Here is a 24,783-nt window from a genome sequence, read left to right on the forward strand (position 1 = left end):
CGTTGATACATTTTAATTTACAAAATTAATAATTAATTTTCTATTGCTATATTGCGCCCATGGTCGAAACTAAAAAAATACCCCGGTATTCAATATGGAATGTCAGCATACGCGGATTTGGTCATATACAGTAATTTCAGGAACCTAACCACCGTAAATAAACAAATAAAGCTTTAATGTACTGTATAAAAGAGGGAAAATACACGAAAATAAAGATACATGTATTGCTGGACATTGTACATACAGTACATGTACGTATATGTATACACCTTCGCTTAACGACCAATTCGGTTAACGACGGCGCGCTGGTCCCAATTGTCGTCGTTAAACGAGGAGGGGTTGTATATGAGAATGAAGGTGGAGGAAGTATACGAGGCCCTTAGAGCTTAGGGTAGCTAGGTCAAACACCGCTAGAGGCACCACCGTCTATGACATCCACCAATAGCATGTCATTTTATGTGCACGCCATTCAAATGGCTAAATTTACATATCGCGGGAAATTTAATTAATAAAAATGTCGCGTGAGTGTATTTTACTACGATCATAGTAAATTTCAACCAATCACATCATCAGTTACATATCGGTACATAGAAACATGAAAAAAACATGGCAGCCTGCATTCAGCAGTAAATCGAAAAAAATTCATGTTTCAACGAGAAAAATAAGCTAGAAAACTCTAATAAATGGGCAACAGACCCAAATAAACGGAAACTATTAGTCTCACAGATTATTCTGATACCAAAACCAGGGCAGGGTATCATGGGAGAGCTGAGAAATCATAAGTAGAAAATGAGTTTTTTTTTATTAGGTCGGGTAACGATAGGGCAACATAAAAATAGAGTTCCTGATATTTGAGCTGAAGTAGTTCGTATGGGATGCAGAAAGTTGCTATGACTACAATGCAATTTGAATTATCCATCTAGCTGTCCTAGTTCCCGAGATATTGAATTTTGAAGGGTACAAAATCAAGACTATTTTGTCCCAGAAAATCAGGCCAAAACATGTGTAGGCTATAGCATGCTTCAACGGACACGTCTGCATCAGTGGTTGAAATGTTGCAATACATTTGATGTTATCCAATAATCCAACTCGATAAGAAAAAACAACAACTAAATTGTACTTACGATTTCTCAGCTCTCCCGTAATACCCTGCCCTGGTTTTGGTATTAGAATAATCCATAAGACTAGTAGTTTTTGTTTATTTGGGTCTGTTGCCCATTTAATGGAGTTTTATTTTAGCTCATTTTTCATGTTGAAAAGCAAACAAATTTTTTATTTACTGCTGAATGCAGGCCGCCATGTTTATCTTATGTTTTCATGTACCAACATGTAACTGCTGATGTGATTGGTTGAAATTTACTATGATCGTAGTAAATATATTTGCGTGACATTTTTATGAATTAAATTTCCTGCGATATATAAATTTGGCTGTTTGAAATGCGTGCACATAAAATGATGTGCTATTGGCGGACGTCATAGACAATGGTGCCTCTAGCGGTGTTTGACCTAGCTAGTAACGACAATGTTAAACATATTGTGGCATCTGAGCTGCTGATGCAAATGTGTCCGTCGAATCATCTTTGCATGCTTTATCATGATCTACACTGGTACTCTAACCAAATGTAAGGTAGTATAATCCAGTTCTATCTTGCTGTTGAACATTGTGTGAATAACTGTACTTGTTTATGTCATTCCTTGGGCCACCATATTGGATTTCTGCCATATTGGCTAATCAAGGTAATAGTTATTTCATAGTTCTCCCAACTTTCTGATGCTTGAAAAACGAAGTCTAGGGCACTTCCAACCTCTCAGGTCAATGTGGCACTATGCTTCCAAAAGTGTAGTTACAAATAATGTCATGTATATGGACTTGGCTACACACCTTTTGGCCCGATTTCCTGGTACAAAATAGACCTGATTTGGTACCATTCAAAATGCAATATCTTGGGAACTAGGACATCTAGATGGATAATTCAAATTGCATTGTACTCATTGCGACTTTCTGCATCCCATGAGAACTACTTCAGCTCAAATATCAGGGATTCCATTTTCATGTTGACCTAGCTACAAGTTAGGGTCTTGAGCATATAAATATATATATATATGTGTATGTATATATATATGTATATATATATATACATATACATATATATATATATATATATATATGTATATATATATATATATATATATATATATATATATATATATACATATATATATATACATACATGCAATAAGAACACTAGGAATGTGTGTTTTATAAATGCAAGGTAACCACTTAAGAAAATAAACAAACGGAGCAGAGCGCTTTCGTATATTACATCTTCAGTGTAATTTACACTAAAGATGTAATATATGAATGCGCTCTGCTCCGTTTGTTTATTTTCTTAAGTGGTTACCTTGCATATATATATATATATATATATATATATATATATATATATATATATATTTTTTTTTTTATATATATATATATATATATATATATATATATATACATATATATATACACTGCTTCTGACCCAGGGCAGTGGACAAGGTGCAGGGATGACCCGTCATCCAGGAGGTGCTCAGATAAGAGGGAGGGTGGAGGGGTGTGGAGTGTATTCAGGGATGGAATGGGTGGAAATGATTTTATGCCTTTCCCTTTTTGGCTACCTCCCTTGTAAGGGGAGAAAAGCCTTGGTATATATATATATATATATATATATATATATATATATACACATATATATATATATATATATATATATATATATACATATATATATATATACACCCACTCGTTTAACGACCTACTCGGTTAACGACAACTCGGAGTAATGACGGGCTTTATGACGTCGTTTAACGTAAATCTCCCGAAGTTACGACGTCGTGTACGATAATTAAGTTGGCTGAGGCAAATTTGTATGATGTTATAAATGAACTTGTACGGTGGATATTAGCTGTGAGGTAAAGTGTTCTGAAGCTTAGGTCTACATTACCATCCTGCAAGCTGCAAAAACTACCTGGGGTACAGTATATACCGGTAGTGGTAAATTTTTAGTTTCGACCATGGGCGCAATATAGCAATAGAAAATTAATTATTAATTTTGTAAATTATAATGTATCAACGTAATATGCAATTTTGTGAGCGGAAATAAAAAAAAATGCTAAAACAGATTTCGTAAGTAACGAAGTCATGTCGGACGAATGGTACACCATGTTTGTTATGATAGATGCCGATGTCGAAGAAATGAAAGGATGATAAATTAATTCGTCTAACCTAAGCTAAACTAACCTAACCTGTGTTTAATAAATCATTACCTGCTAATTAAATGTCATCCGGCTCGTCCTTGTTGTCGTCGTCGTGAGAGACATTGGCAGACGACAAGATGGCGTCCCGAGCCTACGCTACCGACTTCGTTCATTAGCATATTTTCTTGTAGCAAGGTATTTTTTACTTTCATTTCCGCCCACAAAATTGCATATTACGTTGATACATTTTAATTTACAAAATTAATAATTAATTTTCTATTGCTATATTGCACCCATGGTCGAAACTAAAAAAATACCCCGGTATTCAATATGGAATGTCAGCATATGCGTATTTTGTCATATACAGTAATTTTAGGAACCTAACCACCGTAAATAAACAGTAAATAAAGCTTTAATGTACTGTATAAAAGAGGGAAAATACACAAAAATAAAGATACATGTATTGCTGGACATTGTACATACAGTACATGTACGTATATGTATACACTTTCGCTTAATGACCAATTCGGTTAACGACGGCGCGCTGGTCCCAATTGTCGTCGTTAAACGAGGAGTGGTTGTATATATATATATATTCTAATGCAATAAAGAGGTGAAAAATGTGTTTGAATGACACTGAAATAGAAGACAAAGTTCATTATATTTTCAGTGTTTAATAAATATGAAGTTATTATTTTCACAGTAGGCTGTTTTGATAGAAATATACCAATAAAATTTGCTCAAGGTTTCCACTCCTCACAATCAAGGATATTAGAAATCATTGTTTTAAAATGTGATCATGTGCTTTTTAATTTCTAGAATTATGTACAACACAACCATGTCAAGAATACCTGACACTTTAGGTTGTCTGTCAAGCTCTTCTGAATAATAATGGAACACAGCTTCTCTGCTATTCTTCAACATATCTCTTATATTCTCCACAGTTTTTCTTTGATGAAAATGGCATTGTGCATGTACATCTTGTGAGCAAAGTGCCTGGTGCTGAGGAGGCCAAAAACTTTTTCACACCACTGTATGCAAAGCCACACATCATTGCACATAAGTTAGCATGAGTTACTTTATGAATGTTCTCTCTCTGCATCCTACTTGGTTGTGGGGAGTATTATTTCCTACAATATAATGACATTCATTGCAATATATTACTAGAGAGATGTCAATTTGGTGATGAGTAAGTTTGCATAGCATATCTTCTCCTTTGCATACCTTACATGCAATGTTACATGCAATATCCTCAAACACCTTCTTCTGGACTATAACATGTTCATCAAAGGTAGATGTTCTCTCTGTAGGAGATGAAAGAAGCAGCTTTCTATTCTGACTAGAACTTATGGTTGTAGGAGTGTCAGCATTCCAGGCAGTCATGAGGCTATCACCGTGGTCACATGGTCACCACTTCTGTCTCCTCCCGTTTCTTCAGTCTTCCATTTTTTCACTTCTCTCACTTTCTGTATGTATTCTCTTTTCTTTCTAAATTCTTTACTAGGCATCCCCATCCTATAGTGAGCCTGTGAGGGTCTGAGAATGAAGATTTCTTGGAGTAAACCTTAATAGCATGTACACCTCTTTCTTTGTAGGCTGTAGAGCCACTGATGTCACAGATGATCCACTACACACCCACGCTTCTTGTGATAGGACTACCAAAGCTCACCATGCATTTTATTTAGAAAAAATCTTAAAAAAAAAAAAAAATAATGCTAGACAACAAATGTGCGGAAAATGTCAATGTAGTGCATGAAATGTAAATACCACACGGGCCACACCCATGTGTTATTTAAATCCAGGAAAATTACTTAGAATGCAGTGATTCCTTTGAAATTTTGCCAGAGCATTGCCAGATGATCAAGAAAAATGATGATACACTTATCTCAAATACTCCTGATCTAAAATTTGTTACCAATTTTCATTACCTACTCCAACAAGATTGAAAACATCTGCTATGAGTAGGTGTTGGAAAGTGTATTGTTAACCCATAGAAATAAATATTTTTCTAATTGTATATTATGAAGACTGGTTGCTTTTCAAGTTAGGGATAAACTCATATATATGACTGTGAGTTTTCTTTTAGCTGTTTTTTTAAACTGGTGGAGTCAATACAGTTGCAGTAGGCAAGGAATTCCTAGTATCTGTTATTTTTTATGTTAGGAATTTACCTCGCATCTCGTTCTACATAGGGTTAGACCAAAAGGATGTCCTCAAGTTCTAGGAGTAGGTAGGAACTCAAAAATATCAAAAGGTTGGATTTCTAGACCTTTATGAAATCAGCTCTAAGTAACTTCCATATAATCAAATACATCTGAAGAGAAGCAATACATGCAGCATAATCCAAATATGACCAGAAATGTGTTTAGTCCTCCAGCATTGCACTCTCTACAGCAAGTTATAATCACTTTTTTTCTTAGTGTGCCATACTACAGATGCAGATTCATTGATTGGTCGAATACCAGTAGTGTACAGTGTGAACATAAAGTTGGTTCTCTATTTACAGTACTCTTTAACAGATTTGATACCACACTGCCTGCTTTATTAGCTACTGAAGAGATATATTGATGAAACTTTGAAATGCAGTCCACCACTACTCTCGAATCAAAGGCTGACAAAAGTTTTTGTCTTTGAGAAAAGAAAGGAGAAACCAAACCTCTCCAAGCATTTGCAGGCTATCTGTCTCTTATAAGGGAGACAGCCAGCCAAGGCATGCACTTATCTCATTCCTATCCATCACCCATTTGTTTCCCTTCTGTCTTAGCTCCTTGTGGATGAAGGGCCATATCTACCCCCACTTCATTTACATGGCAACCCTCCCTCTTCATTCCCCCATACAAAAATAGAGAAGAGGAATGTCTGGATAGAGTGAGAGTAGGGTACTGTAGAATGAGGCACTCTCCATTCTTTGTGGTTGTAGAATCTGCAGGCAGTTGGAATCTGTTGACAAGCTAATTCTGTTGTTGGTGACCTGAATGCCTTTGTGCCAATGTAATTTTTACTTGATTTAGCAGTGATTTTTCACTTGGGTTGTTGTCTAGAGGCATCTGAAGTATACCTAAACCCTGTTGTTTGTTGATTTACTACTCATGGATTTACACATTCATAGAAGCTGTGCAGTGGCAGTTCCCTGACACAACCTGGGCATAGTGACACACATTTACACTTCCTGCCATGTCCCCAAGTAGGCCACACAGTGGTAAGTTGTTCCTGCCACTGCCCAGGCATGAGGGGATGTCTCTGGACTGGGCCAAAGATCTGTATCTACTTCATCTATATTTTTTGCACCCTTTCAGACATAGAGAGTTGTTAGTACTGGAGATTAATGTGAGTTGAAATGTGAATAAGTTAAGGAATAGCACTGACGCACAGTAGATAATCTTGCTATTCACCCCAGTAATGTAAACTTTTAATAGTGTACGAGTATGTGTTAACATGTATTATTTTCCTTCCAGTTTTCGAATTTGCTTGGAACTGTGTACAGAGAGGGAGATATAATTTTTAGTCAAGATGGAAATACAGTTATCTGCTCTGTTGGAAACAAGATCTCCTGTTATGATCTCAAGAACAATCAAGCTAAGACACTTCCAATTGAGGCCAGATTTAATTACAACTGTCTAGCACTGTCACCTAATGGAAGATTTTTGATTGCATCTGTTCAAGGTTGTATGATAATTTCATCTTTGTTAGTTGGCTGGCCATATAGTTTTATGTTAAGTACATTCTCTAAATTGGTATGTATGTATGTGTATATATATATATATATATATATATATATATATATATATATATATATATATATATATATATATATATATATATATATATATATATACATACACATATACCAATGACTTTTTCCCCTTCCAAGGGAGACAGCCAAAAGTCAAGGGCATAAATTCACTCCCACTTATTTCATCCCCACATACTCAACTCCCATTCATCACACCTCCGTTCCTCTTTTCTTGACTCCTTTTGGATGATGGGTCATCCCTGCATCTTGCCCACTGCCCTGGGTCAGAAGCAATGCAGCAAGACACACATCCACAGCAAGGCTGCTTCATTTAATCACCAACCCCCCCTCAGAAAAAGAGAAGACAGGGAGAAATCCTTTCAGGCTTTGTCAGAATATCATTCACACATACTCCCTAAACCCCCATCTCCCATCCACCCCCTTCCATGCATCACAGCATCATCCATATACAACCATTCTCCATTTACACCTATCTTCCATCTTCTCCCTTTCTTCCTCAACAGACATCCCACTCTTTCCCAATGCCCCCTTAACCCCATCCATCCATCTCATCCTTGGTTGCCCCCTCATGTTCACTCCTCCACTCCTGCCTTCCACATTTCTTTTACTAATCTTCACTCATTCCTTCCATGTGCCCAAACCATCCCATTACTCTTTCATCAACTCTATCTCCCAACTCCCTTTCCACCCCTGTTCTCCTCCTCACCTCATTTCTCACTCCATCCAGCCTAGTACCCCCTACCATACTTCTCAGACATTACATCTCCACAAACTTAATATGCTTTTACTCAAGACTAATAGACATAGTGCAAGAAAGAAATGGATGGGCTGATTGTGCATTCCTAGACTTGCAAAAAGCCTTTGACAAAGTACCACACAGAAAACTACTAAAAAAATTGGAACACATAGGAGGAATACAGGGAAACCTACTAAAATGGATAGAGGACTTTCTGACTGGTAGAAAGATGAGAGTAGTGCTCAGAGAAAAATATTCAGACTGGAAAGAGGTGATCAGTGGAGTACCGCAAGGATCTGTGCTGGCACCAATAATGTTTGCTATCTATATGAATGACATGGATGAGGACGTGAACTGCTACATGAGCTTCTTTGCCGATGACGCCAAACTGCTAAGGAAAATAGAAACTGATGAGGACTGTGAAGCACTGCAAGAAGACCTAAATAGGGTATGGAACTGGAGTCAGAAATGGGAAGTGGACTTTAATACTAAGAAGTGTAGCATAATGGAGTTTGGAAAAAGCAAAAACAGAATATCAGGAAAATATACAATTGGAACCAAAGAAGTAAAGAAAGTAGGATCCGAAAAAGATTTGGGAGTAATTATCACGAACGACTTGTCCTATGATATACAGATTAACAAAATTGTCGGGGAGACTTACAATTTGCTAAGATCAATAAAAGTGGCGTTTACATACTTGGACGAAGACATGATGAAAAAAATATTGGTTACATTGATAAGGCCTAGATTAGAGTATGCAGCGACATTGTGGTCCCCCAGTACCAAAAAGAATATAAAGAAAATAGAAAGAATCCAAAGAGCAGCTACAAAAATGGCACCTGCACTTGCAAACCTATCATACAAAGAGAGATTGGCTAAACTGGAGTTACCGACACTGGAGCAAAGAAGAGAGAGAGGTGACCTATTGACCATCTACAGAATCATGAAAGGCACAGAGGTACTCGATAGTGAGAACTTACTTAACTGGGACAAAAGAAACACAAGAGGACATGGAAAGAAAATAAAAAAACATAGCTATAGAAGAGAACTGAAGAAAAACAGTTTTCCTCATAGAGTTTTGGACACTTGGAACAAACTGGACAATGAAATAGTATGCGCAAAAACCATTCATGAGTTTAAAAACAAACTAGACACTGCAAGATACAAAGGCGGGACAACACGAGCATAGCTCCCCTTCCCGCAAAATACAACTAGGTAAATACAACTAGGTAAAATACACACACACATGTCGTTCATCATAGTGACAACACACATAAATTGGAGCTCCTGAAATACTTTATATAATGAAATGTCTTAACAGTGATACAATTACATAATACCTGGGGTGTGATATATGGGAAGGGGATTGCTCGTGGATACCCAGAATGGTTAATTTACAATGTAAATAATGTGTATTTGAAGTGAAATGGAAGAAAACGATGATAGGCCAGGGAAACCTTAAGGTGGCTGTCCATCATGTTACAATATAGACATGTACCCACAGCCATCTACCAGCGCAAGGGCAAAGCAAAATGCATAGGTTTCAGATCACCAAGAGGCACAAAAAGGTTTTTACTTGGTTGGGGGTCATTTCTCTGGATTTAGTGGGTATGAAAGAAGACTCTTTAGTAGAGTTATAGACATAGAGAGAGACATGAGAAATATGAACAAATCATGGAGGTGAGAAACTGCCAATGTATAGAAGATGAATAAAGACCTATACAAGGGAATGAGTGACATACAAAAAGTAAACATGGAAATAAAAGAAGAGTTAAGTGCACTAAAAAAATGGCTGAGTTAAAATGTGAAAATGAGAGGTTGAAAAATAATTAAGACAAATAACGAGACAATAAGAAATGAGGTGGATGAACAGATAAAGCAATGGCCATGGAAGTGGGAAAAAGAATAAGAGAAAACTATTTGCAACAGTTCAGGAATGATTGTAAAAAAGACAAAGACGAAGGGAAGGTAATTTGTAAGGATAGTTCATCAACAAATGCAGAAGGCCAGAGATGCTGTCATTAAGGTAATTAAGGAAAAAGAAAATCTAGTAAGAGATACAATAGACAAAAAAAAGTGTGTAGTAATATATGGTCTAAAGGAAAAGCATAAGCCAAATTGGTTTCTGAGAGATAAAGAGGACAAAGAAATGCTCACTTCCAGTCTGCTGCCACTTTCTCCCCTTGTACATCTCATCATCTTACTTTTACCCACATTTATCTTCAACTTTCTTCTTTCAGACACTCTCCCAAACTCTGTCACCAGCTTCCTCAATCCCTCCTCTGATCCTGCTACAAGCGCAGTGTTGTCTGCAAACAATGGCTGGTTCACCTCCCACTTTTCTCCATTTTCTTTAATCATCTCCAATCCCTGACCCACCACTCTTGCATTTACCTCTCGCACCACCCCATCCATGTATAAGCTGAACAGCCAGGGCAACATAACACATTTAACAAGCTAATCCCTCTGAAACTACTACACTCACACTTGTCCCCTTTTCCCTTGTAAAATGGAACTATACAGGCACTCCTCCAGCACTCTACCTTCTCTCCAGCAAACATTAAATAACCTCACCAGCCAGTCCACCATGACTGTACCTCTTTTTTTTAGACATTCTGCATGGCATCCATCCAGACCAGGTGCCTTACCTGCTCTCATCATTTTAACAACTGCCTTCACTTCATCTTTCCTTATTTCTCTTTCATTTTCCTCACTCATCACGGTCATTTTCTTAGCACTTCCCACTGCAACTATCTTTCCCTCCCTATCCTCCTTCACATTTAGCAACTCCCTAAAATACTCTGCCCATCTTCCCCTTACTGCCTTCTCTTCCATTATCATCTTTCCATCTACACCTTTTACCTTTTCTTCTCTACTTGATTCGCCTCTCCTTCCTCTCTTAATTTCTTTCGAAAACATCTTTTTATTACTTTCAAAATTTTCTGTCATACTCCTACCCCATTTCACATCTGCTCTCCTCTTTGCCTCCTTTACCTTGTGCTTTACTTCTCTTTTCTTTTCTTTATACCTCTCATATGACTCCCTTGTCCTATTTTGTAACCAAACTGTGAAAGCTCGCTTCTTCTCTTCTACAACCTTCTTTGTTTCCTCATCCCACCATTTACTTCCTTCTATTTCCTCCCATCCTTCTTGTTCCACACCATCTTTGCACACTTTGTGACTCCCTCCTTGAACCATCCCCATTCCTCCACTCCTAGCTCTACTCTATCCTTCACTCCCTCCCACTCCTCTCTTAGCTTCTTCTTGTACTCCTTCTCCTTTTCCTTTTCATGTAAAGAGTTCACTCTAAGCACCTCCCTACCTTTTGTCCTTTTCCTCCTTCTCCATCTATCCTCCACTCTCAACTTACCTTCCATCAAAAAATGATCAAAAAATGATCTGATATTCCCCCACCCTCTCCCCTTAGCACATGTACATCCTTAACTCTTCCTATTATACTCCTATCTACCACTACATAGACCATTAATGCTCTATCTACCACCCTTCCATCCACCACCCTCTCCCATGTGTACTTATGCTTGACTTTCTTCTGAAACACAGTATTTACTATCATCAACTCTCTTTCTAGACACATTTCCACCATCAACTCTCCACTACAATTCTTTCCTGGAACTCCACATTTCCCAACCACTCTGTCAATTGGTTCATTTCCTACCTTAGCATTAAGGTCACCCAATACTACTACATTGACGTTCCTCCCTAATCCCTCTATGCTCTCGTTTAAATCTATCCAAAATGCGTTCCTTTCTTCTACACTCTTCTCACTACCAGGCCCATATGCACTTACAAAAACCCATATCTCCTTTCCTAGTTTGGCCTTCACCCACATTATCCTTGAGGAAACCTCCTTCCACTCCACTACACATTTACCTATCTCTTCACTTACTAGTATAGCCACCCCTTCTCTCCCTCTCCCTCTCTTCACTCCTGAACACCTCCCAATTACACTCCCAAACTCACACTCGCCCTACCCTCTCAACTTAATTAAGAGAAAACAATATAGATTAACATATCTAGACTCTGCAGAAGCTTTTGATACTGTCCCCAGAAAAGACTACTTACTAAATTAGCTTCAAATGGAATAAGTGGTAGCCTATTAAGTTGGAGTAATAATTGGTTGAATGATCAAAAACAGAGAGTTCTAAATGGCAAAACTTTTAGATGGAAAAATGTTATGAGTGGAGTTCCTCAGGGTTCTGTTCTTGGGCCACTTCTATTCATAGTATATATAAATGATATAGACCAAGGACTAAAATCTATTGTCTCCAAATTTGCTGATGAGACAAAACTGTACGGAATGGCAAGTGATCACTTAAATCAATTAGATATTCAAGAAGGTTTAGATAAACTACAGCAGTGGTCTGAAAAATGGCTAATGAAGTTTAACACAAGTAAATGCAAGGTTATGCACATAGGTAAAAATAACAGTAAGTACGATCTCAAGTTATTTGGAAATTTGTTAACAAAAGTGGATAGTGAAAAGGATCTCGGAGTAATTATCAGTAACAATCTCGGATCATCTAAGCAAATAAGATTCTAGGACTGATTGTACGATCTTTTGACTTCAAAAGTCCATCTCTCATTAACAAGCTATATAAATCAATAGTTTGTCCACATTTGGAATATGTTGTTTCCATATAGCCACCAAATCTCATTAAAGACATTGACAGATTGTAAAAAGTACAAAACTTACAAAACTGATTCCAAATATGAAAAATAAATCATATGAAAATCGACTAAAACGTATGAATCTGTTTTCCCTAAATAAGCACATATTCAGAGGTAACTTGATACAGGTCTTTAAGATTCAAAAGGGGATTGACATCAAAAGTGACAAAATTTTCTCACTGAATGAGAATCTGACAAGAAATAATGGTTTCAAACTGTCAGGAAATAGATTTAATTTGGAAGTGGGTAGAAACAACTTCAACCATGTAGTTAATGAATGGAATAAACTTCCTGCAGAGAGAGTGCAATGTAGTTCAGTTCGAAGCTTTAAGATTAGTTTAGATAAACACCTAAGCAAGATGCTGTAGTGCTTGCTATTTATTTTATATTGTTTGTTATTATTTGTCTGTTTATTTGCTTGATTTTCATTATTATTTATCTATCAATTTATTATTTACTATTTTCATGTTTGTTTATTATTTACCTATACCCATGCATTTATTTATTTATTTTGTTTATTATTATTTATAGTGTTATAATTTTTTATTTGTTCATTTATTTATTTATCATTATTATAATTTTTACTTTACTTTCTTTAGGAATGTCCCCTGTGGGGCTACAAGGAGAAGGATGCCTAGTCCCAATCCCCGTCCCTTTCTTCTCGCCTCTTACGATCCAAGTGGAAATACTTGGTGGCAGTATTCTTTTCCCCCACCACAGGGACGGTAGGCGAAAAAGGAAATGAATATTCAGAGAAATTGTACAGGACAGTAACAAGGGGTTGGAAGACAGCATAACGGAGGAACAGTCGTAGTATAAAAGTGTCATCATTTCTCTATGAACAGAGTTTTCCTCTATCACAGACAAAATGATGTGTGGCTCTGGTCCGTAGGAGCGCCCCATATAGACCCTAAAGTATCAACTGCATGCTACTTTGCCACAATAACATGCAGCCAATACCCCAGACAGGGGTGAATGGAGAATAGTTGTATATGGATGATGTTGTGATGCATGAGGTGGAATGGGCGGGGGGATGGGGGGTGAGGTAGTATGTGTGAGCAAAATTTGACGCAGCCCGAAGGGATTTCTCCCCATCTTCTCCTTTTATGCATGGGGGGACGGAGAGGGGGGGGTCGCCGATTTAATGAAGCGGCCTTGCTGTGGATGTGCTGTGTCTTGCAACACTGCTTCTGACCCAGGGCAGTGGACAAGGTGCAGGGATGACCCGTCATCCAGGAGGTGCTAAGATAAGAGGGAGGGTGGAGGGGTGTGGAGTGTATTCAGGGATGGAATGGGTGGGAATGATTTTATGCCTTTTCCTTTTTGGCTACCTCCCTTGTAAGGGGGAAAAAGCCTTGGTATATGTATGTATGTATAATTTTTTTCACATCCAACCAAGAGCCCATTTTTAGGGGCACATGAATCACCACAAACTTTTTACTTTTCATGTTGAAATCTTCAACTTTTATCATGATCATTTCCACACTGTTTTTGCTCTCTGTAACCTCCATGACATTTAAGTGTTTCTAGGCCAAAAACATGATTCCTCTACCCTTTTGCTTGTTTCTGTTTTTAATCCAATATGATAACCCATGTCCAACACTGGTGGTAGTGGACACCATAATTTCATCTTCACAATTCCCATTATGTTTGGTTTTTCTCCTGACAGGTAATCATTAATTCACTCAATCCTAAGATTAATCTATGTTAGTATAAGCCACTTTTATTTATTTATTTTTTTTCTTACCAATCCTATTTTCTGTTCCTTTCTTTCCACTTATCTTGATGTACCATTTTCTCAGCCTCATGCCTAAGACTTTCCAATAGAACTCCTTGCTTTCAGTCTGTTCTTTTCGTGTGTATTTATGAGCGAAATTTGCTAGTAACAGCGACATTAATCTGATAATTTTTATGACATTCACACATAAGATTCGAGCCTGCTGCTTTTGGTCACCATAAAGGCTCTATAAAGGTGACCAAAAGCAATGGGTTAGAATCCTACATGTGACTGTCATAAAGAGTATCGGGTGTATATAGTATATATTTCACAAAATGTTATTGCAATTTGGTAATAATGTCCCCAAATTTTCCCTTTAATTAAATTAGAAAAATTCAACTGCCTTCCAGTGCTTCAGAATAATCATTTTGCTGTAGATTTAACAACAGATTTTGATAATGCCATGTAATAATGAATTAATTACGTAAATGGGTATCTATTGTACTTTAAGATATTTATCCAGTTGGATTTTGTAGGAAGTTTATACCTCCCCTCTGACCACTTTCCAATAAAGTTCATCATAGAACTAGAAAAGAAAATACAACCTAAACACAAAAGAATGTTCATAAACTACAAAAAGTGAATAAGAAAAAAGTACTATGGATATAGACAAAAGTTTAGAGCCTTTCAACAGAGACCAGTTCCCATCTGTAGATGAGGTTAGCAACCATTAAAAAATACAACTAAATGACAATTCCAAGAGATTACTGCAAAAATGCAATCTCAGCCCCACAGAAGATAGCCACCTTCAAAAATAGAGAAATAAATTAAAAAGTAAAAATTATCTCAGACCAAGAAAAGGAACAACTACAGCAATTAAACAAAGGCATCATAAAACTAATAAACAACAACAAGAAAACTCAGAAAAACAAATACAGTAGATGGGAAAACATAACAGAAAATGTGGAAAACAGTAACAATCATCAAAAAATCCAAATCAAACCCATCCCTACACCCATGAAGCAGTTGGAACAATTCAAATAAAAATATCACCAAAACAGAAAAATCCCTCACAAGAGAAACAAGAACCATACTAGCATGTTTGCATTTAGGACACTATCCAGCTCTAAGATAGTGCTAACACAGAATAGGCCTGGCCACAAAACCAAACTTCTAGATGTAATCATGACACAGAAGACACTGAGCACCTTATCCTGCACTGCCTAAAACTATCCGTGGACAACACAATATTTCTTCCTTGATTGACCTATGGGCCTGTCAAGTGACCATTACCTACCTGGGAGCTGTGGGTCTCCTGCAAGAGAAACTTGGGGCAAGAGATTAATTGACTGATTCACATCTATATTGTAGATTGAGAGAAGCAAGTAAGTGCCATGGGTGGTGAAAAGGTGTGATGAGAAGTAGACATTTGGGAATGAATGCTAAGAGGAGATTGTATGAAGGGGTGATTGTGTGTGATTGTGCCAACAGCACTGTATGGGGCAGAGACATGGAACATAAGAGATGAGAAGTTTAAATGTGTTTGAGATGAAATGTCTGAGAAGTGTAGTAGGGATCACAAGGTTGGATAGAGTAAGAGATGAGAAGGTGAAGAACAGAGTGGCGATGGAAAAGAGATGGGAGATAGGGTTGATGAAAGACTATTGGGATTGTTTGGACACACGGAAAGAATGAGTGAAGATTAGTAAAAGAAGTGTGGAAGGCAGAGGTGGATGGATTGAACATGTGGGGATAACTGAGGATAAGATGGATGGATAGAGTTAAAGGGTCATTGAGCAAGAGGTGGGTGTCTGTTAAGAAGGGAAGGGTGAAGACGTAAGATAGAGGTGAATGGAGAATGGCTGTGTATGGATGATACTGTGATGCATGGAAGGGAGTGGTTATATGTGAATGATATTTTAATACATCCTGAAGTGATTATTCCCTGTCTTCAATGTTACTGCATGAGGGATGGAGATTGGGGGTTGACAATTAAATGCAGCAGCCTTTCTGTGGATGTACTGTCTTGCTGCATTGCTTCTGACCTGGGGTGATGGGCGAGATGAAGGAATGGCCTGTCATCCAGGAGGAGCCAAGATGAGAGGGAGGGAGGGCTGGTGAATGAGGGTGGAATGGGTGGGAGTGGAATTATGCCTTTTGACTTTGGCTACCTCCTTTGAAAGGAGGAAAAAACCCTTGGTATATGTATGTATGTATCTCTATATATTCATGATTTAGAAATGACTGAAGGAACCAAAATTTTCATGTATCTGCTTTAAAAGAACTTTTTATTTTTCTGTTTTACAGGTGGGGAAGTCCATGTTATTAATGTTGCATTCCAAAGTGTTTTGTACAAGAAGCATTTTCATAGAACCATTAGAAATATTAAATTCAGCCCAGATGGTAAACACTTTGCCATTGCTAAAGAGAATGCAGGTAAGTAGAAGTGATCACCAAAATGTTCAATATTATATCTGGTTAAACATGGTTGCAGAGTAGAGTTAATTAAAAAAAAAAAAAAAAAATTAAAGCAACACTCAGATAAATGCTGCTTGCTAGAGATGCTAAATAGTTTCAAAACTGTTAATGAACATATGTAACATTGAAGCACATATATATTCTGATAGACAATGTGTGGGATGTGTGAATAGCAATAAGATGCACCTAAACCACCCGTATTCATAAACCAAAATCCTCCCCATGTTATATCACATGAATATGGTATGTACACAGTTCTGTGTTAGAGCCCACTCACCCCATTACATCACACAAGTACAAGCTTCTCTTCTACTACCATCATCACCTCTTCATCCCAACATTCACTACCCATCCTTCTGCTCCCTCCTATCCTCCTTATCTTACATACCATCTTTGCACACTTTGTCACTTCCTCCTTAAAACACCCATTCACCTATTCTTCTAGTCCAACTTCCTCTTTCTCCCTCACCACCACCCATACCTCTCTCAGCTTTTCCTGGTGTTCCTTCTCCATTTCCTTCTCATTCTATTTATTAACTCTCAATACACTCCACTTCCCACACCTTTTCCTCCTCCTCCAGTTTTCCTCCACTCTCAATTTCCCATCTATCTAAAAATCATCTGACACTCTCCTACTCTCTCCCCTGAGAACATGGACATCCAGAACTTTTCCTATCCTTCATTTTGATACCACTATCACAAAATCAAACTGTCCCAGGTGCAACCATCACATAGAGGACTTTGAACACCCCATCACCTACCCACACCCTAGCCCCACACTAGTTATTCCTTGGCAACAACATGATACAGGGGGTCCTCAAGTTACAACATAGTTCTGTTCCTATGCAATGTCATAAACCAATAACTTAGGACCCATAATTCTGAAGGGTAAAAGGTTCCCGAAAGAGTAACACAAATGAAAGAGCAAATGATAAGTATTAATCCAAAATGGCACACAACCAAGACTGACCAATACTTCCTTGCATGACAATGTATTCCTCTAGTGCACTCATCAATTAGTTCATGATATTGATTGGGATGGGGGGGTGGTAAAGCAAAGGGGAATGTACAGGGACAAGCATTGCCAGCATTGTAACCATGAAAAAGCAGAAGTCGAGACTGTCATAAACTGAGAACTCCCTGTTTTTCTTCCTTGAGTGAACTCTGGGCCATTTTAATGGCTTTTGCCAGTTACCTAGAAGCTGTGGATCTCATGCAAGAGAAACTTAGGCAACAGATTGATTGATTCTTCATCAGGAGATGAATTTATTTATTTATTTATTTTTATTTATTTATTTATTTATTTTTTTGCCCCTTAGATTCCACAAATATACAAAACAGTGACTTTGGAAGGAAAAATTGCACTAAAACTTAGAGCACAGTTTCTAAAGTACCATTCTCTATTTAATACCCCAATAGCACTCACAACAGAAAACATCAGGACTTATGCAAATGTGAACTTTCATTAATAAATCTTTGTTTTTATAAAAAAAATTATGTGATTATATGTGCTACTTTTGGTGCATAACTGTATATTTTTGTGTAAGTTCTGTTTTCATATTTACTTTGTGTTTTTTATTTGGTAGCAGCATTCCATTTTATTGCATATTAAAACATGAATTTTTCTTTATAGTCTTTATTTACAATGCCCCTGGAGCCAGCAAAAGAGTCTTTGACCCATTTGTCATGGAGAGAGTTTTCCATGGGTCCTACAATGATACCACATGCATAGATTGGTCAGCAGATTCAAGGTCAGTTGACTTGTCATCTCATTTCATTTCCAGATAATGTAAATTATATTTCATGAATGATAACAATTTACAGTGAAGCTAGTACTAAATATTCATAAATTGCATTTATGCTGCTTGCTGAATTTAGCTCTTGTGATACAGTGGTAAGAGGAAGATGGGCAGAGTATTTTAGGGAGTTACTAGATGTGAAGGAGGATAGGGAGGGAAAGGTAGTTGCACTAAGAAAATGACAGTGATCAATGAGGAAAATGGAGAAGTAAAAAAAGATGAGGTTAAAGCAGTTATTAAAATGATGAGAGAAGGTAAGGTACTTGGGTCAGATGGATATCATGCAGAGTATCTAAAATAGGGAGGTACAGTGATAGTGGACTGGCTGGTGAGGTTGTTTAATGTTTATCTAAAAGAGGGTAGAGTGCCAGAGGACTGGAGGAATGCCTGTACAGTTCTGCTTTACAAGGGAAAAGGGGACAAATGTGAGTGTAGTAATTTCAGAAGGATCAGTTTGTTGAGTGTAGTTGGGAAGGCCTAGGGAGGGTTTTGATTGAGAGTATTAGAAGAACAGAGGGAGTGGTTGGTGAGGAGCAGTGTGCGTTTAGGAAAGGGTGGGGTTGCATGGATCAGATTTTTGTGGTAAGACATATGTGAGAAAGCTTTAGTAAAAGGTAAGAATTTTTTTTGGGGGGGGCTCTTTGGATTTGGAAAAAGATTATGACTGGACAGGAAGGCACTGTGGGAGGTATTACAGATATATGAGATAGGAGGAAAGCTGTTAAGAGAAGTCAAGAGTAGTTATGAGAGTAGTAGAGCCTGTGTTAGAATTAGAAATGGAGAGAGCAAGTGGTGTGAGGTAAAGGTGGGCCTTTGCTAAAGATGTGTTATGTTGCTATGGCTGTTCAATTATACATCGACGGGGTGGTGCGAGAAGTAAATGCAAGAGGAATGTTGATAGAAAGAAGCATGTAAATGCCTTTGGGGGATTAAAAAGTGTAATGAGATATAGGTATTTGGAAATGGAAGCTAAGAGGAGATTGTAATAAGGGGTGATTGTGCCAACCACTGTTTGGGGCAGAAACATGGAACATAAGAGAGAATGAGTTTAAATGTGTTTGAAATGGAATGTCTGAGAAGTATGGTAGGGGGTACTAGGCTGGATAAACTGAGAAATGATGAGGTGAGGAGGAAAGCAGGGGTGGAAAAGGAGTTGGGAGATAGGGTTGATGAAAGAGTATTTGGATGGTTTGGACACATGGAAAAAATAAGTGAAAAAAGATTAGTAAAAGAAGTGTGGAAGGCAGAGGTGGATATAGTGAACATGAGGGGGCAACTAAGGATGAGATGGATGGATGGGGTAAAAGGGGTGTTGGGAAATAGAGGGGGGTCTGTTGAGGAAGGAAGGGATAAGACAAGATAGGGGTGAGTGGAGAATGGTTGTGTATGGATGATGCTGTGATGCATGGGAGTGGATGGGGGATGGGGGGTTAGAGAGTATGTGTGAAAGATATTTTGATGCAGCCTAAAGGGATTTCTCCCTGTCTTCTCTTTTTCTGCTCGAGGGGATGGAGATGGGGGGTTGCTGATTAAATGAAGTGGCCTTGCTGTGGATGTACTGTGTCTTGCTACATTGCTTCTGACCCAGGGCAGTGGGCAAGATGCAGGAATGACCCATCATCCAGGAGGAGCCAAGAAAAGAGGGAGGGAGGGATGGTGAATGGGAGTAGAGTATGTGGGGATGAAATGGGTGGGAGTGGATTTATGCCTTTTGACTTTGTCTACCTCCCTTGTAAGGGGGAAAGAGCTCTTGGTATATGTGAATGTATGTATGTATGAGTTGTACACTCCCCATACTGGGATATTGACTGCATGGTGGCATTCACTCGATTCTTTAGGGACTGTTTTTGGGATGCCCCTGTTGACCAAAACCATAAACCATTCATCTGTGTTTGAGTTAAAATTTTGAATCATAAAGGAATGATGATGCATTTGCACTCCTGCTGTCACCTTATTAAATCTGCTCTTCACCACCTCTGTGATATTTTCACAGAAAGGTTGTCCGGTGGGTTAATTGCTGGAATTTAAATGTTTATGTTGGGGAATTGTTATAGTATTTTGTGTCTGGGTCTGCTGTTTGCCTTGTAAGGATATCAGACAACTGGCAACTCCTCTAGTATGAGTTAGTGATATAGAAACAAAAGTGAGCTTAGCAACTTTTTGATTGTTTGGTAACATAGAGATAGCCCCACACTAATAGAACATACGAGTATGCAACAGTCTAACATTACATCCTGTCAAGATCTGTTAGAGGTCCTGAGGACCATTGCCAGCCATTGTGGAGCTGTTTTCAGTCAGAGAAAATCAAGGCAATATTATTATTACATATGCATAAATTTTTTTACATTTGTACTAGCCTCTTTTCTTTTCATCATGTTTATTTGTTATAATATTCTATTTTATTTCTTAATGTGTCCACCCATTACATAGTTCTATTTCTCACACATATCCTTCAATGCAGGGTTGTTGCTGTTGGATCTAATGACATGACCACTCGCATCTATGCCTTCGCCAGGTTTGAAAATTTAAAAGAATACATTATTGGTGGGAATAGTGATGCTATTGTCAATGTATTCTTTGAAGAAAAATCACTCAATATCAACACTGTAAGTAACCCTTTGGAAAAGCCAAAACTTAGTGGGATTTTGCTATCAGTTTTTGTATCAGCTTCAGGGATTTAAACGCTGGTCACTTGTATGTGAAGCAGTAGTGCTTTCCCCGAGTCAATGTACAGAAGACCTGCAGCATCCAGGAAACCTGCAACAGCCACTGGTGACTATAAGTCACTCAGAGAAGAGATGTTTTGTTTTTGTCTGGGTATTGTTAGTGGCTACCTCCCTTGTAAGGGGGAAAGCCTTTGGTATATGTATGTATGTATTGTTAGTGTGGGGCATAGTAGTGTGAAGTGTTCTTTGTCTTCTGTGTGATGATTGCATCTGGGGCAGTTTGAACCTGTGGCCAGGCCTATTCTGTGTTGGTATTGTCTTCATGACAGAGAGTATCCTGAGTGCAATCATGCCAGTGTTATTTTTGTCTGGTTTGGGAGGGCTTTCACTGTGGGACTTCTATCTGGGGGCTGTAGTTGAAGTATTGAGATTGGTTGTATTTTTGAAGAGCTTCATTAATTATCTGGATGTAAATAGATTTTGTGTAGTTTGGGTGGTAGGTGTTTGAGTAATACACCCTTTTTTATTTTTTTTTTTTTTTTTTTTTTTTTTTTTTTTTTTTTTTTTTTTTTTTTTTTTTTTTTTTTTTTTTTTTTTTTTTTTTTGTGGTGCTTGTGAGATATAGTGTGAAGGTTGTGTGTTGTTTAGGCTTTTGGCATTGAATTGTGCTCCTATAATTTTTATATGCTTTATTGGAAGGATTTTGGTTTCTTGAGGTAGAATGTAGATTGAGAGAAGCAAGTAAATGCCTTGGGGGATTAAAAAGTGTAGTGAGAAATAGACATTTCGGAATGGATGCTAAGAGGAGACTGTATGAAGGGGTGATTGTGCCAACAGCATTGTATGGGGCAGAAGCAAGGAACATAAGAGAGGAGGAGGAGTTTGAATGTGTTTGAGATGAGGCGCCTGAGAAGTATATGATACGGGTTAGTAGGCTGAATAGTGTGAGATGTGAGGAGGAGAACAGGGGTGAAAAGGGAATTGGGAGATAGGGTTGATGAAATAGTATAGGGATGGTTTGGACACATGGAAAGAATGAGTGAAGAAAAATTAGTAAAAGGTGTGGAAGGCAGAGGTAGAAGGAGTGAACATAAGGGGACGACCAAGGATGAGATGGATGGATTGGGTAAAAGGAGCATTGGGACAGAGGGGAATGTCTGTTGAGGAAGGATAGGAGAAGACAGAAGGTAGGGGTGAAAGGAGAATGGTTGTATATGGATGATGATGTGATGCATGAAAGGGAGTGGGTGGGGGATGGGGGGTGAGGGAGTGTGTGAAAAATAAATTATAAATTGATAAAGCCTGAAGGGATTTCTCCCCATCTTCTCCATTTCTGCATGAGGGCATGGAGAGGGGGAGCTGCCGATTTAATGAAGCAGCCTTGCTGTGGATGTGTTGTGTCTTGAAACACTGCTTCTGACCCAGGGCAGTGGGGGAGATGCAGGGATGACCCGTCATCCAGGAGGTGCCAAGATAAGAGGGAGGGAGGGGAATGGAATATATAGGAAATGGAATGGGTGGGAGTGGTTTCTATGCCTTTTTCTTTTTGGCTACCCCCAATGTAGGGGGAAAAAGCCTTTGGTATATGTATGTATGTATGCTAAATGTGAAGGAGGATAGGTAGGGAAGATAGTTGCAGTGGGAAATGCTAAGAAAATGACTGTGATGAGAGAGGAAAATAGAGGAGAAATAAGGAAGGATGAAGTCAAGGCAGTTGTTAACCACTTCAGTACGGGACATAAATCTCGCGGGCAGCAGCCAATGCCAGCCGTACGACGTGTCGTAATAATACTCGCATCATAAAATATAGTCACCGCTTATATCGATCGTTCTCTCTTTCACCCGCAAATTTTGAAAACCACAGAGAATGGGATTCAGGGCGCATTTGGGAGAATGTAAAAACACAGGGGCGACTACAATAAATATAATCAAGACGCCGATATGGCAGCGTCGCGAATCCACTTGCTCCTCATGACGCCTACGTGTGCAGCACCGTATGGAAGGGGTTAAGATGATGAGAGCAGGTAAGGCACCTGGTCTGGATGGATGCCATGCAGAATGTCTAAAAAAGGAGGTACAGTGATGGTGGACTGGCTGGTGAGGTTATTTAATGTTTGCTGGAGAGAGGGTAGACTGCCGGAGGACTGGAGGAGTGCCTGTATAGTTCCACTTTACAAGGGAAAGGGTGACAAGTGTGAGTGTAGTAGTTTCAGAGAGATTAGCTTGTTAAGTGTGGTTGGGAAGGCTTATGGGAGGATCTTGATTGAGAGGATTAGGAGTGGAACAGAGCTAGTGATTGGCGAGGAGCAGTGTGGATTTAGGACAGGTAGAGGTTGCATAGATCAGATTTTTGTGGTAAGACAGATATGTGAGAAAGCTATAGGAAAAGGTAAGGAAGCTTTTTGGGCTTTTATGGATCTGGAAAAGGCTTACTACAGGGTTGACAGGAAGTCACTCTGGGAGGTCTTGCAGATATATGGGATAGGAGGAAAGCTTCTAGGAGCTGTCAAGAGTTTTTACGAGAGTAGTAGAGCATGTATCAGGATTAGAAATGGAGAGAGTGAGTGGTTCGAGGTAAAGTTGGGACTTCATCAGGGATGTGTTATGTCGCCCTGGCTGTTCAACTTATACATGGATGGGGTGGTGCGAGAGGTAAATGCAAGGGTGGTGGGTCAGGGATTGGAGATGTTTAAAGAAAATGGAGAAAAGTGGGAGGTGAGCCAGTTGCTGTTTGCGGACGACACTGCGCTTGTAGCAGGATCAGAGGAGGGATTGAGGAAGTTGGTGACAGATTTTGGGAGAATGTGTGAAAGAAGAAAGTTGAGGATAAATGTGGGTAAAAGGTGATGAGATGTACTAGTGGTGAAAGTGGCAGCAGACTGGAAGTGAGCATTAAGGGAGAGCGACTGGAGGAAGTGGATAGTTTTAGATTCTTGGGTGCAAATGTAGCAGGAAAGGGTGGAGTGGAGGTGGAGATACAGTAGAATGTAGATTGAGAGAAGCGAGTAAATGCCTTGTTGGATTAAAAAGTGTAATGAGGAATAAACATTTGGGAATGAATGCTAAGAGGAGATTGTATGAAGGAGTGATTGTGCCAACAGCACTGTATGGGGCAAAAACATGGAACATAAGAGAGGAAGAGAGGAGTTTGAATGTGTTTGAGATGAGATGTCTGAGAAGTATGATAAGGGTTAATAGGCTAAATAGAATGAGAAATGAGGAGGTGAGGAGGAGAATAGGGGTGGTAAGGGAGCTGGGAGATAGGGTGGATGAAAGAGTATTGGGATGGTTTGGACACATGGAAAGAATGAGAGAAGAAAGACTAGTAATTGAGGTATGGAAGGCAGATGTGGAGGGAGTGAACATGAGGGGGCGACCTAGTATGAGATGGATGGATTGGGTGAAAGGGGCTTTGGGGAAGAGGGGAATGTGTTTAGGAAGGACAAGAGAGGACAGAAGACAGGGGTGAATGGAGAATGGTTGTACATGGATGATGTTGTGATGCATGAGGTGGAATGGGTGGGGGGATGAGGGGTGAGGTAGTATGTGTGAGAAAAATTTGACACAGGTGTGAGAGCTAGAAAGTATGGACAACTGGAAAGCACTGGAATGTTGGAAGAGAATGACCTGTGTCAATGATTTGTGCCAGATTAAAAAATTTGAAGCTCTTAGCTGCAGCTCAGTGCTCCTTGAATACCGTGAGG

The 24,783-nt window shown here is 38.7% G+C and overlaps 1 protein-coding gene across 2 annotated transcripts in view; it reads left to right on the forward strand.

Annotated features, from left to right (window-relative positions):
- The window catches only part of LOC143039884 (periodic tryptophan protein 2 homolog), a 132,593-nt gene that overhangs the window by 3,374 nt on the left and 104,436 nt on the right, over nt 1-24,783 (forward strand). The window contains exons 2-5 of one of the 2 annotated variants that reach the window (XM_076210203.1): nt 6,696-6,903; nt 16,444-16,572; nt 18,248-18,365; nt 20,875-21,019. In XM_076210203.1, coding sequence (XP_076066318.1) covers nt 6,696-6,903; nt 16,444-16,572; nt 18,248-18,365; nt 20,875-21,019 — 600 coding nt within the window. The remainder of the gene's footprint in view (nt 1-6,695; nt 6,904-16,443; nt 16,573-18,247; nt 18,366-20,874; nt 21,020-24,783) is intronic. The other variant, XM_076210204.1, reaches the window with a different exon arrangement.

Source organism: Oratosquilla oratoria, chromosome 27, assembly GCF_046742065.1.
Source record: "Oratosquilla oratoria isolate Oo_2021 chromosome 27, ASM4674206v1, whole genome shotgun sequence".
Taxonomy (NCBI): domain Eukaryota; kingdom Metazoa; phylum Arthropoda; class Malacostraca; order Stomatopoda; family Squillidae; genus Oratosquilla; species Oratosquilla oratoria.